Source organism: Pelodiscus sinensis, chromosome 31, assembly GCF_052426305.1.
Source record: "Pelodiscus sinensis isolate ZL-2025 chromosome 31, ASM5242630v1, whole genome shotgun sequence".
NCBI classification, from domain to species: Eukaryota; Metazoa; Chordata; order Testudines; family Trionychidae; genus Pelodiscus; species Pelodiscus sinensis.
Genome location: NC_143082.1, coordinates 14,005,411 through 14,022,906, shown reverse-complemented (window position 1 = coordinate 14,022,906; position 17,496 = coordinate 14,005,411). Strand labels below are relative to the sequence as shown.

General features: G+C 65.7%; 1 protein-coding gene across 5 annotated transcripts in view; it reads left to right on the top strand.

The window, feature by feature from the left end:
* AGAP2 (ArfGAP with GTPase domain, ankyrin repeat and PH domain 2) overlaps positions 1 to 17,477 on the top strand; it is a 54,828-nt gene extending 37,351 nt beyond the window's left edge. The window contains exons 6-19 of one of the 5 annotated variants that reach the window (XM_075901727.2): positions 2,369 to 2,503; positions 3,137 to 3,258; positions 3,592 to 3,744; positions 4,644 to 4,730; positions 6,268 to 6,372; positions 7,183 to 7,345; positions 8,054 to 8,173; positions 8,567 to 8,707; positions 10,027 to 10,086; positions 10,620 to 10,771; positions 12,775 to 12,865; positions 12,980 to 13,202; positions 14,196 to 14,451; positions 15,025 to 17,477. In XM_075901727.2, coding sequence (XP_075757842.2) covers positions 2,369 to 2,503; positions 3,137 to 3,258; positions 3,592 to 3,744; positions 4,644 to 4,730; positions 6,268 to 6,372; positions 7,183 to 7,345; positions 8,054 to 8,173; positions 8,567 to 8,707; positions 10,027 to 10,086; positions 10,620 to 10,771; positions 12,775 to 12,865; positions 12,980 to 13,202; positions 14,196 to 14,451; positions 15,025 to 15,231 — 2,015 coding nt within the window. In that variant the 3' untranslated portion in view covers positions 15,232 to 17,477. Of the gene's footprint in view, positions 1 to 2,368; positions 2,504 to 3,136; positions 3,259 to 3,591; positions 3,745 to 4,643; positions 4,731 to 6,267; positions 6,373 to 7,182; positions 7,346 to 8,053; positions 8,174 to 8,566; positions 8,708 to 10,026; positions 10,087 to 10,619; positions 10,772 to 12,774; positions 12,866 to 12,979; positions 13,203 to 14,195; positions 14,999 to 15,024 lie in introns of those variants that run through there. The other 4 variants (XM_075901728.2, XM_089774769.1, XM_089774771.1 and 1 more) reach the window with 4 other exon arrangements.
* Positions 17,478 to 17,496: the final 19 nt, after the last annotated feature.

The following is a 17,496-nucleotide window of genomic DNA, read 5'->3' as shown; positions in this document are numbered from 1 at the left end:
CTAGGGGGCGCTGTGCACGGGGAGCAGGGCGGGGGGGTTTCTAGGGGGCGCCGTGCACAGGGAGCAGGGCGGGGGGGTTTCTAGGGGGCGCCGTGCACAGGGAGCAGGGCGGGGGGGAGTCTCTAGGGGGCGCCGTGCACGGGGAGCAGGGCGGGGGGTCTCTAGGGGGCGCCGTGCACAGGGAGCAGAGCTGGGGGGTCTCTAGGGGGCGCCGTGCACAGGGAGCAGAGTCGGGGGGGTCTCTAGGGGGCGCCGTGCACGGGGAGCAGGGCGGGGGGGGGTCTCTAGGGGGCGCTGTGCACAGGGAGCAGAGTCGGGGGGGTCTCTAGGGGGCGCCGTGCACAGGGAGCAGGGCGGGGGGAGTCTCTAGGGGGCGCCGTGCACGGGGAGCAGAGTCGGGGGGGTCTCTAGGGGGCGCCGTGCACGGGGAGCAGGGCGGGGGGGTCTCTAGGGGGCGCCGTGCACGGGGAGCAGGGCGGGAGGTCTCTAGGGGGCGCTGTGCACAGGGAGCAGAGTCGGGGGAGTCTCTAGGGGGCACCGTGCACGGGGAGCAGGGCGGGGGGTCTCTAGGGGGTGCCGTGCACAGGGAGCAGAGTTGGGGGGTCTCTAGGGGGCGCCGTGCACAGGGAGCAGAGTCGGGGGGGGTCTCTAGGGGGCACCGTGCACGGGGAGCAGGGCGGGGGGTCTCTAGGGGGCGCCGTGCACAGGGAGCAGGGCGGGGGGGTCTCTAGGGGGCGCCGTGCACAGGGAGCAGAGCGGGGGGGGGTCTCTAGGGGGCGCCGTGCACGGGGAGCAGGGCGGGGGGGTCTCTAGGGGGTGCCGTGCACAGGGAGCAGAGTTGGGGGTTCTCTAGGGGGCGCCGTGCACAGGGAGCAGAGTCGGGGGGGTCTCTAGGGGGCACCGTGCACGGGGAGCAGGGCGGGGGGTCTCTAGGGGGCGCCGTGCACGGGGAGCAGGGCGGGAGGTCTCTAGGGGGCGCCGTGCATGGGGAGCAGGGCGGGGGGGTCTCTAGGGGGCGCTGTGCACGGGGAGCAGGGCGGGGGGGTCTCTAGGGGGTACCGTGCACGGGGAGCAGGGCGGGAGGTCTCTAGGGGGCGCTGTGCACGGGGAGCAGGGCGGGGGGGTTTCTAGGGGGCGCCGTGCACAGGGAGCAGGGCGGGGGGGTTTCTAGGGGGCGCCGTGCACAGGGAGCAGGGCGGGGGGGAGTCTCTAGGGGGCGCCGTGCACGGGGAGCAGGGCGGGGGGGGGTCTCTAGGGGGCGCCGTGCACAGGGAGCAGGGCGGGGGGGGGGGGGAGTCTCTAGGGGGCGCCGTGCACGGGGAGCAGGGCGGGGGGTCTCTAGGGGGCGCCGTGCACAGGGAGCAGAGCTGGGGGGTCTCTAGGGGGCGCCGTGCACGGGGAGCAGGGCGGGGGGGTCTCTAGGGGGCGCTGTGCACAGGGAGCAGAGTCGGGGGGGTCTCTAGGGGGCGCCGTGCACAGGGAGCAGAGTCGGGGGGGTCTCTAGGGGGCGCCGTGCACGGGGAGCAGGGCGGGGGGAGGGGGGGGGGTCTCTAGGGGGCGCCGTGCACGGGGAGCAGGGCGGGGAGGTCTCTAGGGGGCGCCGTGCACAGGGAGCAGAGCTGGGGGGGGGGGGGGGGTTTCTAGGGGGCGCCGTGCACGGGGAGCAGGGCGGGGGGGTCTCTAGGGGGCGCCGTGCACGGGGAGCAGGGCGGGGGGTCTCTAGGGGTGCCGTGCACAGGGAGCAGAGCTGGGGGGTCTCTAGGGGGCGCCGTGCACGGGGAGCAGGGCGGGGGGGTTTCTAGGGGGCGCTGTGCACAGGGAGCAGAGTCGGGGGGGTGTCTAGGGGGCGCCGTGCACAGGGAGCAGAGTCGGGGGGGTCTCTAGGGGGCGCCGTGCACAGGGAGCAGAGTCGGGGGGGTCTCTAGGGGGCGCTGTGCACGGGGAGCAGGGCGGGGGGGTTTCTAGGGGGCGCCGTGCACAGGGAGCAGAGCTGGGGGGTCTCTAGGGGGCGCCGTGCACAGGGAGCAGAGTCGGGGGGGGGTTTCTAGGGGGCGCTGTGCACAGGGAGCAGAGTCGGGGGGGTCTCTAGGGGGCGCCGTGCACAGGGAGCAGGGCGGGGGGGTCTCTAGGGGGCGCCGTGCACGGGGAGCAGGGCGGGGGGGTCTGTAGGGGGCGCCGTGCACGGGGAGCAGGGCGGGGGGGTCTGTAGGGGGCGCCGTGCACGGGGAGCAGGGCGGGGGGGTCTCTAGGGGGCGCCGTGCACGGGGAGCAGGGCGGGGGGGTCTCTAGGGGGCGCCGTGCACGGGGAGCAGGGCGGGGGGTTCGGGTCTGTCCGGCTGAGAAGGGGCTGGTCTCCCCCCACCCCCAGACAAAATCAGCTCCAGCAACCCGCGGGTGATCGAGGACGCGCAGGCCCGGGAGCTCTGCAGCGACATGAAGCGCTGCCTCTACTACGAGACCTGCGCCACCTACGGCCTCAACGTCGACCGGGTCTTCAATGAAGGTGACCGGGGGGAGGGGCTGGGAGCTGGCGCGCCTCACGTGGGAGGGGGCAGCCTGTGGGGAGGAGGTTTGGGGCTCTGATTCCACATGCCACAGGTGGCACCTGGGAGCACCGGGGGCCTGAGGGGTGGGGCTGGGCTTCCCCGTGGCTGGGCCAGGTCCTGGGAGTCTCTGTGTCCAGCCTGGGGCCAGTTATTTCCCCGGGGTCCCGGTGGCCGTGGCCGGGCCAGCCCTGGGGGTCCACGTGTCTGGGCTGGGGCGAGTTACTTCCCCCGGGTCCCGGTGGCCGTGGCCGGGCCAGCCCTGGGGGTCCACATGTCGGGGCTGGGGCGAGTTACTTCCCCCAGGTCCCGGTGGCCGTGGCCGGGCCAGCCCTGGGGGTCCACGTGTCTGGGCTGGGGCGAGTTACTTCCCCCGGGTCCCGGTGGCCGTGGCCAGGCCAGCCCTGGGGGTCCACGTGTCTGGGCTGGGGCGAGTTACTTCCCCCGGATCCCGGTGGCCGTGGCCGGGCCAGCCCTGGGGGTCCACGTGTCTGGGCTGGGGCGAATTACTTCCCCCGGGTCCCAGTGGCCATGACGGGGGTGGGCTCAGCCACGTGGCTCCGTCTCTCACGTGACTTCCCTTCCCCTCCCAGTCACCCAGAAGGTCGTGTCTCTGAAGAAGCAGCAGCAGCTCCTGGCCTCCTGCAAGTCCCTGCCCAGCACCCCCAGCCACTCAGCCGCCTCCACCCCAGTGGGCGGCATCCACTCTGGCCAGGTACGGCCCTCCCCTCACCAGCAGGGGGCACTGCAGCACGAGGGGCACCCCTGCCTAGCCCCATCTGCCCCCTGGACCTGGGCAACAGGGACAAGAACCGCCCTGCCCTGGGGGGGGAGGTGGAAAATACAACCCAGGGGTTCTAACTCGCAGTCCCAACTGCTTTAACCACTAGGCCCTACTCCCCTCCCAGAGCTGGGGAGAGAACCCAGGTGTCCTGCCTTCCCTGCACCCTAACCCCTGATCCACACGGCCCACAAGTCCCTGCAGTCCCTGGCCCTCGGCCCCTCGTCTGGGGGATGTTGACGCCAGGTGCCCGGGGCTCTTTTCCAGGCCAGTAACGGAGGCCACACGAGCGATTATTCCTCCTCCTTGCCGTCCACGCCCAACATCAGCCACCGTGAGCTACGGAGCGAGGCCTCGGTCGGGATCGGCACCCCCAGCTCCCTGCACCGTGGGGCCAAGCGGCGCACCAGCCTCTTCACGGTGAGCCCTCCCTGCCCCTGTCTCCGGCTCTCCCGTCGGGCAAGTCCAACAGCACCGGGCCCCGGAGCCCTCCACACACTGCTGGGGGCTGGAGCCTTGAACCGCGGCTGCTGGGGGATCAGGAGGCTGGGTGGGGCTTGGAACTCAGCGGCTCTGTACTGCCCCCTGGGGGCAGGACACAGGGGCCCTGGAGTGGCTCTGTGACACCCCCTGGGGGCAGGACACAGGGGCCCTGGAGTGGCTCTGTGACACCCCCTGGGGGCAGGACACAGGGGCCCAGGGGTGGCTCCGTGGCACCCCCTGGGGGCAGGGCCCAGGGGCCCAGGAGTGGCTCCGTGGCACCCCCTGGGGGCAGGACTCAGGGGCCCTGGAGTGGCTCCGTGGCACCCCCTGGGGGCAGGACACAGGGGCCCAGGGGTGGCTCCGTGGCACCCCCTGGGGGCAGGACACAGGGGCCCTGGGGTGGCTCTGTGGCGCCCCCTAGGGGCAGGACACAATGGCCCAGGAGTGGCTCTGTGGCGCCCCCTGGGGGCAGGACACAGGGGCCCTGGAGTGGCTCTGTGGCGCCCCCTGGGGGCAGGACACAGGGGCCCTGGAGTGGCTCTGTGGCGCCCCCTGGGGGCAGGACACAGGGGCCCTGGAGTGGCTCCGTGGCACCCCCTGGGGGCAGGACACAGGGGCCCTGGAGTGGCTCCGTGGCACCCCCTGGGGGCAGGACACAGGGGCCCAGGGGTGGCTCTGTGGCACCCCCTGGGGGCAGGACACAGGGGCCCAGGGGTGGCTCTGTGGCACCCCCTCGGGGCAGGACACAGGGCGTCCTGGGTGGCTCCGTGGCGCCCCCTGGGGGCAGGGTGCCTGGGCCATGTTCCTTTTGCCAAGCGCTGGTTGTCGCGTTGCAGAACCGCCGGGGCAGCGATTCGGAGAAGAGAAGCCTGGACAGCAGAGGGAACAGCGCGGGGAGCGGCCGGGACATCCCCATCAAGCAGGTGAGAGCCGGGCACAGCCGGGCAGCCCTGCCCTGCCGCCCGCATCCCCCCAGTGCCCACGGGCTGGGCGAGGGCTCAGGGGTTTTCCTTTGCAATAGCAACAGCCCCAAGCATGCTCCTGTGCACGCACACCCAGCACACAACACACGTACACACCCAGCACACAACACACGTACACACCCAGCACACAACACACTCAGCACACAACACACGTACACACCCACCACACAACACACGTACACACCCACCACACAACACACGTACACACCCAGCACACAACACACCCAGCACACAACACACGTACACACCCACCACACAACACACAACACACCCAGCACACAACACACCCAGCACACAACACACGTACACAACCAGCACACAACACACCCAGCACACAACACACGTACACACCCAGCACACAACACACGTACACACCCAGCACACAACACACCCAGCACACAACACACGTACACAACCAGCACACAACACACCCAGCACACAACACACATACACACCCACCACACAACACACGTACACACCCAGCACACAACACACCCAGCACACAACACACGTACACACCCAGCACACCACACACATACAGCACACACAGCAAACACTTATGATAGCACCCAGCACACACAGAGCACACACATAGATATCACGCAGCACACACACACACACAAAGCACACACATATACACACAGTACACACACACACCCAGCACACACACACATCCAGCACTCACAGACACACACCTACACATACACACAGCACACACTTATAGCACACACACACACAGAGCACACATATACAGACCCATCACACACAGCACACACACACACAGACACACACACACACCCTGTGGTGCATGCACACACCCTACACTGCCCCCCGGCATGTGCCCCCCCAGGATCACACCCAGGGGGTGCACACAGCTCCGGCGGCGTTAGGTGCCCCATGGCATCCTGCCCGGCGAGATGCCAGAGCAGATGGGAACGGAGCAGGGCGGCAGGTGCAGCTGTCGTAGCTTTGGGGGACTCCCCAGCCAGAGCACTGCAGTGGGGGGGTCTGAGAGCCTGCTCCCCATGACCACACGAGGCAAGCGGGGGGGGGGGGTCTGACGGCCACGGGTGAGCAATGAACCCAGGGAACGCCCCATAGGCAGCAGCCCCTGCCACACTGAGACCCGGGGGCCGTGCCCCACCCCCCCGGGCCGAATGCATAGCGACCCACAGCCCTGGCCTTGGCTAGATCCCAGCGCTGGGTGCGACTGAGGGACGGTGGAGGCCTAGTGCACAGATCACTGACCAGGACCCGGGCAACCTGCATTTTATTCCCACCGGACACAGCCCCACCCGTGCCTCAGTTTCCCCATCTGTACAATGCTGGCGAATGTCACCAGCCTTGGGAGGCCTCCTTGACAGGCGGCCCGGGGAAGGCACAAGGTTCGACCCACACCTGTGCCGAGGCCAGTGGGAGGAGGTGACTCCATCGATGGCTAGCAGTCCTGTCCCCCATCCCCCCACTCTTCCCCCAGAGCTTCCTGTTGAAACGCAGCGGCAATTCCCTCAACAAGGAGTGGAAGAAGAAATATGTGACCCTGTCCAGCAACGGGTTTCTCTTCTACCACCCCAGCATCAACGTAAGTGCCTGGCCACACCCCCTGCATCAGCGGCCGAGCCCAACTCTGCCGCTTGTGGGTGTCAGCATAGCCCCCCAACATCAGCACCCCCAGGCATGGCTCGTTCTGGGGTTCTCCTGCCTCCCTCATCTCCCTCGCCCGCTGAGCACCAGGACTCAGGCCCAGGCCCCCAGACTGCACCATCCTGCCGGAGGGGCGACTTGCTGCCTATCGGGACACTGCCCAGTCGTGCAGGCCAGACGCCGTGGGGATGGGCACGCAGGCCGGATAGCTGGGTTGCGTTAGCTCGGCGGCTGCGCAGGGTGTCACGGAGGAGTGGGGGGGGGGGGCTCTCTGGGCCCTGCGCTCCCATCCGCAGCCAGATGTGACCCTCAGCCGGCAGGGAGAACAGAAGTTGTATTCATTGACAGGGACACCAAGCACAGACTTGTTAACACAGGGACCAGGAGCAGACGGTACAATCCATCCAGAGCCAGGGCCCCCTCCCTGCATCCGAAGCCAGCAGAGACTCATTCACACGCTCAGCAACCCCTGCCAGCCTGCAGGCAGCCCCACCCCCTCCTTTATCCTGTCACCTGGTCACACCCCCACCAAGACTCAGGTTACAAGAGAGCCGGAGCTATTGGCTATGTGCTGGGCTTCCCTTCCCGGAGAGCCTCACCCAAAACTCCCATCCCCAGCAGGGCCCCGGTGCCGGGCCTAGGGAAACTGAGGCACAGAGCAGGGCAAGGCAGAAATCCCATACAAGCCAACAATGCCCGCTCCGTCCCCCGGGGGGCTTGGCGGTGACCCCCCCGTCTCTCCCGCTAGGATTACATTCACAGCACCCATGGGAAGGGCATGGACCTCCTGCGCACCACCGTCAAGGTGCCCGGCAAGCGCCCCCCCAGGGCCATCTCCGCCTGCAGCCCCTCCTCCAGCATCAACGGCCTGGTGAAGGACGTGGGCGGGGGGCAGGTGCCCGAGGGTGGAGGTAAGTGAGCACCGGACCAGCGGGCTGGGGTCTGGCATTCGGGGTGACCCCTGTGACCGTGCCTCGGGGAGCCCCCCACCCTGCCCCCTCATCCGCAGCCAGACGTGAGTCCGCCAGCCAGTCGAGAAGGTTTGGTGCTTCTCCGAGATCCAGCACAGCGCAGCCTCGAGGCTGAATAGGAGCCAGGGCAGAACCTAGTCCCCTTGGGGGAAGGGGTTCACAGGCCCCTGAACCCCCCTGTCCTGGACTCCTCATGCTTCCCCCAGCCAAGACTAAAGCAACTCCCCCCTGCTGGTCCCTGAGCCCCCGGGCAGCTCCGCCTCCTGCATTGTCCTGCTCTCAGACCCAAGGTGAATCTCTTGTCCCCGGGGTCCCCAGGAGGTGAGACTCTGACGTACCTCCCCGGGGAGTCATGCCTGGCCTCTCCCCCTCATGCAGAGAGAGCCGCAAGGGGGGAGAACTGAGGTACACCCCCCCACACACACACACACTACAGCCGTGACTGTAACAGCACCCCCACTACCTCACACACACACACACACACTACAGCCCTATGCCCCGCTAACACAACGGTGACACCTAGTGGCTGGATGGATTGCTCTTTAGCTGGGCTCATCCGCGCCAGCGGACGGGTCCTTATGTCACCGTACGGGCCCAGCGCCGTCTCGGCTGGATCCAAGGCCCCTCAGCCCCCTTCTCTCCCCGCAGCGAGCCTCTCCCCTGCCATGCTGACCCTCCCGACAGAGCAAGCGGCCAAAGCGTTGGGGAAGCCGGACCGGCCCCTCCAGCGCTGCGCCTCGGCAGCCAGCGCCAAGACCGCCGGCGCGGGTAGGTTCGGTGCTGCCCCCGCCGTGCCCCGGGGCCCTCGCCAAGGGCCGGCGAGCGGGAAGGGGACCGGGAATGCCACGGGGAGGGGTGCAGGGAGAGGAGCCCCAGATCTGCTTGGCAGCTGTCGGGCGTGCGGGGCTCCCAGCAGGACCTCCGGCGATGGAGACGCTGCCGGGTCAGGCAAACCCCCGGGCCGTTGCTGCCTCAGGGACCCTGGAGACCGGCTGATGCCTTGAACCCAGAACCCCCCGAGATCTCTCTGCAGTTTTCCCTTGGGGCGGCTGGCCTGGGGCTCCCCACCCCGACAGGCAAACTCTGCGGGGTGTTTCCGGAGGGGAGCATCGGATGATGGGGGGACATGGGGTGACGTCTCCTGCCCATGTCTCTCTGCAGAGGGGGCTCTGGCTGGAGACGGGGTGCCCAGCCCCAGCGGCAAGGACCCGCCTCCTTCACCCATGATTGACAGGAAGAAGCATCGCCGGAAGAAGCTGACGACCCCCTCGAAAACCGAGGGCTCGACAGGGCAGGCGGAAGGTGAGGGAGGCTGTCGCCATGGCAACACAGGCTCGGGGCCAGCCTCATGAGCAGCACCCCCAGCTGGGGGGTCCCAGAGCACCCTGGGAGCGGGGCAGGGAGGGCACCGGGGCCCTCCAGGGAGAGGGCAGTCGGCCCATGGGACTGGGGGGCTGCGTCTACACTGCAAAGCAACAGGGCTTGACTCTGGCTCCGACCCTCTACCCCAGCCTGGATCCGAGGCCTGGGCTAACACGACTTGTGTAGACGGGAGGGAGTTCACCTCGAACCCTGCTGTGTAAGCGTATCCAGGGAGACCAGCCCTGGCGGGGAGGGATGCCCCAGAGACTGGCTCAGCCCGGTCCAGACGATACTGGTCTGATTCCTGCCAGCCCGGTCCAGACGATTACTGGTCTGATTCCTGCCAGCTTGGTTCACACCATACCGGTCTGTTTCCTGCCAGCCCGGTCCAGACGATACTGGTCTGATTCCTGCCAGCTTGGTCTGGTTCCTGCCAGCCCGGTCCAGACGATACCGGTTTGGTTCCTGCCAGTCTGGTCTGGTTCCTGCCAGCCCAGACCAGATGATCCTGGTCTGGTTCCTGCCAGCTTGGTTCGCACCATACCGGTCTGTTTCCTGCCAGCCCGGTCCAGACGATACCGGTTTGGTTCCTGCCAGTCTGGTCTGGTTCCTGCCAGCCTGGTCCAGACAATTACTGGTCTGATTCCTGCCAGTCTGGTCTGGTTCCTGCCAGCCTGGTCCAGACAATTACTGGTCTGATTCCTGCCAGTTTGGTCTGGTTCCTGCCAGCCTGGTCCAGATGAAACTGGTCTGATTCCTGCCAGCTTGGTTTACACCATACCGGTCTGTTTCCTGCCAGCCCGGTCCAGTTCGGTTCCTGCCAGTCTGGTCTGGTTCCTGCCAGCCTGGTCCAGATGAAACTGGTCTGATTCCTGCCAGCTTGGTTTACACCATACCGGTCTGGTTCCTGCCAGCCGGGTCCAGACAATACTGGTCCCTTCTGCCAGCCAGACTCCCAGTGCCGGGCACCTCCCATGGCACCTCGGCGCTGGCCCCTCCACCGGGTGCTAGGAATGTTTCATCCCACTCTGCGAATGGCTTCCCAGCACACCCTCCCGCCCAGCTCTCCCCACACCCCCCACCTCTCTCGGGGAAGGGGGAGGGCTGGCTCTCACCACTCACAGCTTCTCCCCTCCCGCTCTAGCGCTTTGCCCCCCTCCCCAGGTGGTATCCCCGTCTTCTGGCTTTTTCTCTTGACTGTCTCCCTTTCTTCTCTCCCGCCTCCCGCTGCTCCCCCCTCCCCCCCGGACGCTCCGCAGCCAAGCGCAAAATGTGGAAATTAAAAACCTTTGGTAGTTTAAGAAATATTTATAAAACAGGTAACGCGCAGCGGCCGTCGCGCGGTGCTGGTGTCCTCATGCATGTCCATCTGCTTCCGGCGGGGCCCGCCGCTGGCCGCCCGGCGTGGGTGCCCCCCTTGGGGTGGGTAGGAGCCGGCCGTACGCAGGCCCAGGGCGGGCAGCCGGGGTGGAGCGCCGTGCTAAGCCCAGAAGTGCTGGCCGGCACAGGACAGGCTCGGAGGCCTCTGGGGAGCTGGAGAAAGGCGCGGGCACGGCTCCTGGGGGCTGTGTCCTGCCAGCTGTTTACTCCCCTGCATGCTGCCCGCACGCTCATCACGGCCGCTTCCCCGCGACACAGCCTCTGGCCAGCAGGGGGCAGTATGTGCTGCTTCACTAGTACACCCCATGCACCCACTCCGGCCGGAGCTGCCAGCTCTTTTCCAGGGGTATTCTGTGTCTGCCCTACAAATAAACCCCTAAGCCGGGGGGTGCTCGGCCAGGCAGGGAGCTGCCCCGGCCCAGCCTTAGCACCCCCGGTCTGGCAGACGGAGCATCCCCTTTCCCTTTGGCAGAGGAGGAGAACTTCGAGTTCATCATCGTGTCCAGCACGGGCCAGACGTGGCACTTTGAGGCCGGCAGCTTCGAGGAGAGGGACTCCTGGGTCCAGGCGATCGAGAGCCAGATCCTGGCCAGCTTGCAGTGCTGCGAGAGCAGCAAAAACAAGGTAGGCCAGCGCCCTAGGGAGCGGGCTGGCGCAGCTGCACCCCAGAGCCAGCCGCCTTTTGGCACAAAGAACCACCTTGGGAATTTACCCACAGTCCTCTCTGCCATCTGGCTGCTGGGCCGCCAGGCCAGTGGGGTAACCCCCTGGAGAGCTCTGTCCCACCCCCTGTCAGTCCCTTGAGACAGGGAAATGCAGCCACCTTGGGGGACAGCAGTCCAGAGCGTACAGCTGCCAGCATTTGGTACGGTCTCACATAACCGCGTGTCGGGGTTCCCCCCAATCCTGCAGCCCCGTAGCCACAAGAACAGACTCCGTCAGACAGTCGAACAGAGAGGGGTTATTGGTCCTCCAGGATACAGCCCAGCATAGACGGGATGTGGTTACAGGAGTCAGGGCCTAGATGCCTCAGACCTCTGGGGTTAGGGGGTCCATCGCCCCCTCAGCACCCAGCTTAGTCTGTTCCCTTCATGTTTTCTAGCCAGAAACAGCCCGGCTCCCCGACCCTGCCCCCAGCCAGGTGTCCGTCTCCGCCTCCCTCCCTTTGTCTCTCCCCCTGGGAAGAGCCCTGGTATCTGCTCAGGCTGGGCCTAGGTGTCTGGGCCAATGCACATGTGGGTGAGTCAGAGGGAATCCCATCACAACGCAGGGGAACCCCGGTTATAGAGCAGACAGCCCCCTCCCTACGTCACAAACCTCCTCATTAATAAACTCAGGAAATGCAACCTAGGCTGTGTCTAGACTACATGCCTCTGTCGGCAGAGGCATGTAGATTAGACACATAGGCAAAGGCAAATGAAGCTGCGATTTAAATGATCGCGGCTTCATTTACATTTACATGGCTGCCGCGCTGAGCCGACAAACAGCTGATCAGCTGTTTGTCCGCTCAGCGCGCTAGTCTGGACGTTCCCCCTGTCGACATCAAAGCCCTTTGTCGGCAGCCCTGGTAAACCTCATCCCACGAGCTGTTTGTCAGCTGAGCGCGGCAGCCATGTAAATGTAAATGAAGCCGCGATCATTTAAATCGCGGCTTCATTTGCCTTTGCCTATGTGTCTAATCTACATGCCTCTGCCGACAGAGGCATGTAGTCTAGACACAGCCCTAGATGGGGCTGCTTTAAGCTGGGTGTGTAACTGCCTGGAGAACTGTTCTCAGAGAGCAGTTATCAATGGTTCAGTCACGCCGGAAGGGCATAACCAGGGGGGTTCTGCAGGGTCAGTTTTGGGACCATTTCTGTTCAATATCTTCATCGGTGATTTAGATATTGGCATAGAGAGGGGCATGGTTATAAAGTTTGCAGATGATATCATAGAATCATAGAGCTGGAAGAGACCTCAGAAGGTCATCAAGTCCAGCCCCCTGCTCTAGGCAGGACCAATCCCAACTAAATCAACCCGGCCAGGGCTTTGTCAAGCTGAGACTTAACAATCTCTAGGGATGGAGACTCCACTACTTCCCTGGGGAACCCATCCCAGCGCTTCTCCACCCTCCTAGTGAAATAGTTTTTCCTAATATCCAACCTGGACCTCTCCCACCGCAACTTGAGCCCATTGCTCCTTGTTCTGCCATCTGTCACTACTGAGAACAGCCTCTCTCCAGCCTCTTTGGAACCTCCCTTCAGGAAGTTGAAGGCTGCTCTCAAATCCCCCCTCGCTCTTCTCTTCTGCAGACTAAACAGACCCAAATGCCTCAGCCTCTCCTCCTAGGTCATGTGCTCCAGCCCCCTCATCATTTTGGTTGCCCTTCCGCTGGACCCTCTCCAATGCGTGTCCACATCCTTTTTGTAGTGGAGGGGCCCAGAACTGGACACAATACTCCAGATGTGGTACCAGGCTGGGAGGGGTGGCAAGTGCTTTGGAGGAGAGGGTCAGACTTCAAACTGATCTGGACACACTGGAAATGGTCCGAGGTAAACAGGATGAAGTCTCATAAGGATAAATGCAAAGTGCTCCACTTAGGAAGGAACAATCCGTGCTCTCCAGCTGCCCCCCTTTGCTCCCCGCAGGCCCGGATGGACAGCCAGAGCGAGGCCGTGGCAATCCAGGCCATCCGCAACGCCAGAGGCAACTCCCTGTGTGTGGACTGCGGGGCACCGAGTAAGTGGCGCGCCCGGGGGAGGGTGGCACCGAGGCTGGCGCCCGGGGACTCTCTGGCCGGCTGGCTCCCAGGTGCCCAGCACTGATGGGGACCTCTCCTGCCCCCTCCCCCAGACCCCACCTGGGCCAGCCTTAACCTGGGGGCGCTGATCTGCATCGAGTGCTCAGGCATCCACCGGAACCTGGGCACCCACCTGTCCCGGGTGCGCTCGCTGGACCTCGACGACTGGCCTCGGGAGCTCACCCTGGTGCTGACGTCCATCGGCAACGAGACGGCCAACAGCATCTGGGAGAAGAACACCCAGGGACGCCGGAAACCCACGTGCGAGTCGTCCCGGTGAGCCCCCTCCACTCCCCCAGCAATGGCTCAGGGCTCGGGTACAGCCCTCCCCCCCACCTACTCGGGCTCTGTGGGCAGCAGGCGATGGGCACTGCCAGGCTGCTGGGAACAGGCTGCAGGCAGCATGAGCTGGGCACTGCAAGGCCCCTGGGGAATCCCTGGCTGCCAGGCTGTCCCTGGGGAGTGAGGAGCCCCCGGGCCCTGCCCCCCCAGCCTCAGCCAGAGGCGACTCAGCCGGCAGGGCGCACGGGGGGGTCTTGGTTCTCGGGGACCCGGCGTAGCGCAGACTGGTCCACACAGGGACCGGGAGCAGCCGGGGCAGCCCAGCCTGGGGAGAGGGGCCCAGAGCCAGGGCGCTGCCCCCTCCCTGCAGCCTAAACCAGCCCAGACTGACTCACACCCCAGCAACCCATCCCAGCCCTGCAGGCAGCCCCACCCCCGCCTTAGTCCCCTTCCCTGGGTAAAAGGGGTCCCCTGGTCACACCCCCACCCAGGCTCGGGTTGCCATGAGCCGGGACCATTGTGACCGTGCTGGGCTGGGCAGCCTTCCCCTCAGAGTCACCTGCAGAATTCCCATCCCCGTCGAGATAGTGCAGGGAAACTGAGGCGCGCACACACACACACACACACATGCACACGCACACACACAGAATTTACTGCAGAACAGCACAGGGCAGTAGAAATCACATGCAACAAACATGCACACAGAGTGAATACAACCCCCGCTTCGTCACATGGGCCCCTGAAGGTACCCAGCTCCAGGCTTTGCCTGGTCCCAGAGGATGCCTGGCTCTGGGCTTTGCTCCAGGAGCACCCGGCTCTGGGCTTTGCCAGGTCCCAGGGGATACCTGGCTCCAGGCTCTGCCAGGCTCCTTGGGTGCCTGGCTTTGGACGCTGCTGTTTCCTGGGGAGATCCGGCCCCAGGCTCTGGCTCGCTGCCCAGTGTGTGTGTCGCTGGGCGCTTATCACCCCCCGTGCGTCTCGCTGCAGGGAGGAGCGGGAGTCCTGGATCCGGGCGAAGTACGAGCAGCGGCTGTTCCTGGCGCCCTTCCCGAGCCCCGAGATCCCTCTGGGGCAGCAGCTGTTCCAGGCTGTGCAGGAGAAGGACCTGGGCGCCGTGCTGTTGCTGCTGGCGCACAGCACCAAGGAACTGATCAACACCTGCTCTGGGGATGGGGAGCGGCGCACGGCGCTGCACCTGGCCTGCGACCTGCCCCACGTGGTCATCACCCAGCTGTTGGTCTGGGTAGGTGCGGCCGCCCGCAGGCAGCCTGGGGGACCGTGTGTCATGGGGGGCTGGGGGATCTGCTGCCCCCCCCGGCATAGGGAGGGGAAGGGGTGCAGAACTGGGCCCATGTGCCCCCTGTCACTTGGCTGCGGGACCAGGGTGCCCCCTGCAGGGCAAAAGGGAGCAGGGAACAGTCCAGACACAAGCAAGTGGGTAGCAGAGCTCTGCCCAGGCCTGCGGTGATGTCATCATCCTGGGCATTGTGACATCACTGCCTGTTGCTCTGGAAACATCTGTGACCTCACTGGTTCTGTGGGAACCCGGAGACCGAAACGTTGCAGCCAATCAGAGCCAGCGAGGGCTCCTGCCCAGCCAGGGAGAGTCCAAAGCGCCCCCTAGCCTGGTGGGATCCTCCTTATCCCAGTGCAGAAGGCCCAGCCTGGGGACCCCCCTCCAGCCAGTGGTATGTCCCTGTGAGCCGGGGGTTCCCCTGCCGGAGAGAGGGGAACCCTGGCTCTGGGAACCCGGGGGGGGGGGGGGCAAGTCCCTGGCTCTGGGGCAGGCCCCTCATCCCTGCCTCTCTGCCTGCAGTACGGCCTGGACGTGAAAGCCCGCGACGCGCTGGGACACACAGCCCTGTTCTACGCCCGGCGCGCCGGGAGCCAGGAGTGCGCCGAGATCCTCCTGCAGCACGGCTGCTCCAGCGAGGGCCACAGCGCCGCCGCCACGCCCGGCCTGCGCCGGAAAAGCAGCACCGCCAGCATGGGCCGGTGTGACACGCGGACCGCCCTGGTATAGCCAGCCCGCCGAGCCCCCGGCCCCCCGCAGCACACGCCGGGCCCGCCTCCGGCCGGCCGGACTGGGTGCCACGCGGCCCGGGGTGACCATGGGACACCTTCTGTGCCAGGCCCCACCTGCGCAGGCTGCACCTGCCGGATGCCAAGGGGCGCCCCGCCCCGCTTTTCCAGTTGCAGCTGGCAAGGCAGGGGCCCAGGGGAGCCCTTCTCCGGGGGCCAGGATGGCCAGTGTTGGACGATTTGTATTTTTGATGCTCTATTTATTACTCAGCCCAGCTCTGGGCTCTTGCTGCCCCACCCTGCTGCTTCAGGACTCCCAACGCCCCCTCCCCCCATGGCTGGGCAGGGGGTGGCACCGTGCAGGGCAAAGAGGCAGCTTTGTGGCATGAGCCGAGCCAAGACGCCTGGATTCTGTTCCTGGCTCTGGAAGGGGCGTGGGGCCTAGTGGTCAGAGCACAGGGCTGGGAGCTAGGATGCCTGAGTTCTGGCTCTGGTTCAAGGAGGGGCGTGGGGCCTAGTGGTCAGAGCACAGAGCTGGGAGCTAGGATGCCTGAGTTCTGGCTCTGGTTCAAGGAGGGGCATGGGGCCTAGTGGTCAGAGCACAGGGCTGGGAGCTAGGATGCCTGAGTTCTGGCTCTGGTTCAAGGAGGGGCGTGGGGCCTAGTGGTCAGAGCACAGGGCTGGGAGCTAGGATGCCTGAGTTCTGGCTCTTGTTCAAGGAGGGGCGTGGGGCCTAGTGGTCAGAGCACAGGGCTGGGAGCTAGGATGCCTGAGTTCTGGCTCTGGTTCAAGGAGGGGCGTGGGGCCTAGTGGTCAGAGCACAGGGCTGGGAGCTAGGATGCCTGAGCTCTGGCTCTAGTTCAAGGAGGGGCGTGGGGCCTAGTGGTCAGAGCACAGGCCTGGGAGCTAGGATGCCTGAGCTCTGGCTCTGGTTCAAGGAGGGGCGTGGGGCCTAGTGGTCAGAGCACAGGGCTGGGAGCTAGGATGCCTGAGCTCTGGCTCTGGTTCAAGGAGGGGCGTGGGGCCTAGTGGTCAGAGCACAGGGCTGGGAGCTAGGATGCCTGAGTTCTGGCTCTTGTTCAAGGAGGGGCGTGGGGCCTAGTGGTCAGAGCACAGGCCTGGGAGCCAGGACTTTGTAGCTGTGGGTGGCCACAGGTTGCGGGAGGGGTCGGGCACCTTCCTGTCTGTAATGAGCTTTGACAGTGAAATAGGCTCATTGTTACTCCAAGGTGTTTGGGTTCTCAGCCTGCAACTGCTGTTTCACCCCCTGCCCCACCCGAATTTCTCCACCCCCTGGGACCCACAGCAAGGAGTGATGTTGGGGGGGGGAGTGGGGGCCTATGGCTGCCTCTGAGCTAGAGACTGGCCCTGAACCTCCAGTCCCTGCTCCCCAAGTGCCCCCTCCTTTAGTCACCCCCCAGCCTATAAAGGGAGCCCTTGGAAACGGGGGGGAGGGGGGGGGAGAGGGACAGCTGTCCCTGCCCTGCCACCCAGCTGGCTGCACTGGCCCTGCACAGACACCAGGGGGCGACCGTCTCCTTGCTACTGCCCATAGCTCTGTGGGGCCGGACTCCTGGGTCCACCGCCCGCTCTGGGAGGGGAGCAGGGGCTGAGAGCCAGGCTCTCTGGGGTGAATCATGGCTCTGGGAGGGGAGTGAGACCTACTGGTTAGAGCAAGGGGGGTGCCTGGGAGCCAGGACTCCCGGGTTCTATTCCCAGCAGTGGGAGGGGCGTGGGGGCTGGGAGGCAGCACACCTTCTCTCCCACCCACCCCGACACTGCCAGCCTGCACCCACTGAGTCAGGCTCCCCCATGGAATGCCCCAGAGATGTTGGGCTGCCCCACGCCTGCCCCCTCGCTGAAAAGCAGCAGCCCCCTCACTTCCTAGTGCCGGGGGGGGGGCACCTAGCACGGGGCACTGCCCTCTGCACACACGTGGGTCATACATGCAGGGACCCGGCCCATGCGTAACCTGTTGTACAAAGCCCCTTCCTCCCCCCCGACCAGCCTTTCCCCGTCACCTCTTGGGACCCTCTTTTAATTTATTTCCCCCCCCCCCCCCTGGTAGGCAGGAGCCAGAAATCTCCCTCCCTCCCCCTCCCTCCCGCTGTCTCTTCAGAGAGGCCGGTTTGGCAGCTATTTGGCACAACGTTTACAGGGTGCGCGTGGCGGGCGCGACCCTTCCGTGTTTTGGGGCCCCGACAGAGGCCCCAGAAAGTGGCTGTTGTTGTGAGTGACGTGGTTTCAGGCTTTATTTCGATACGTG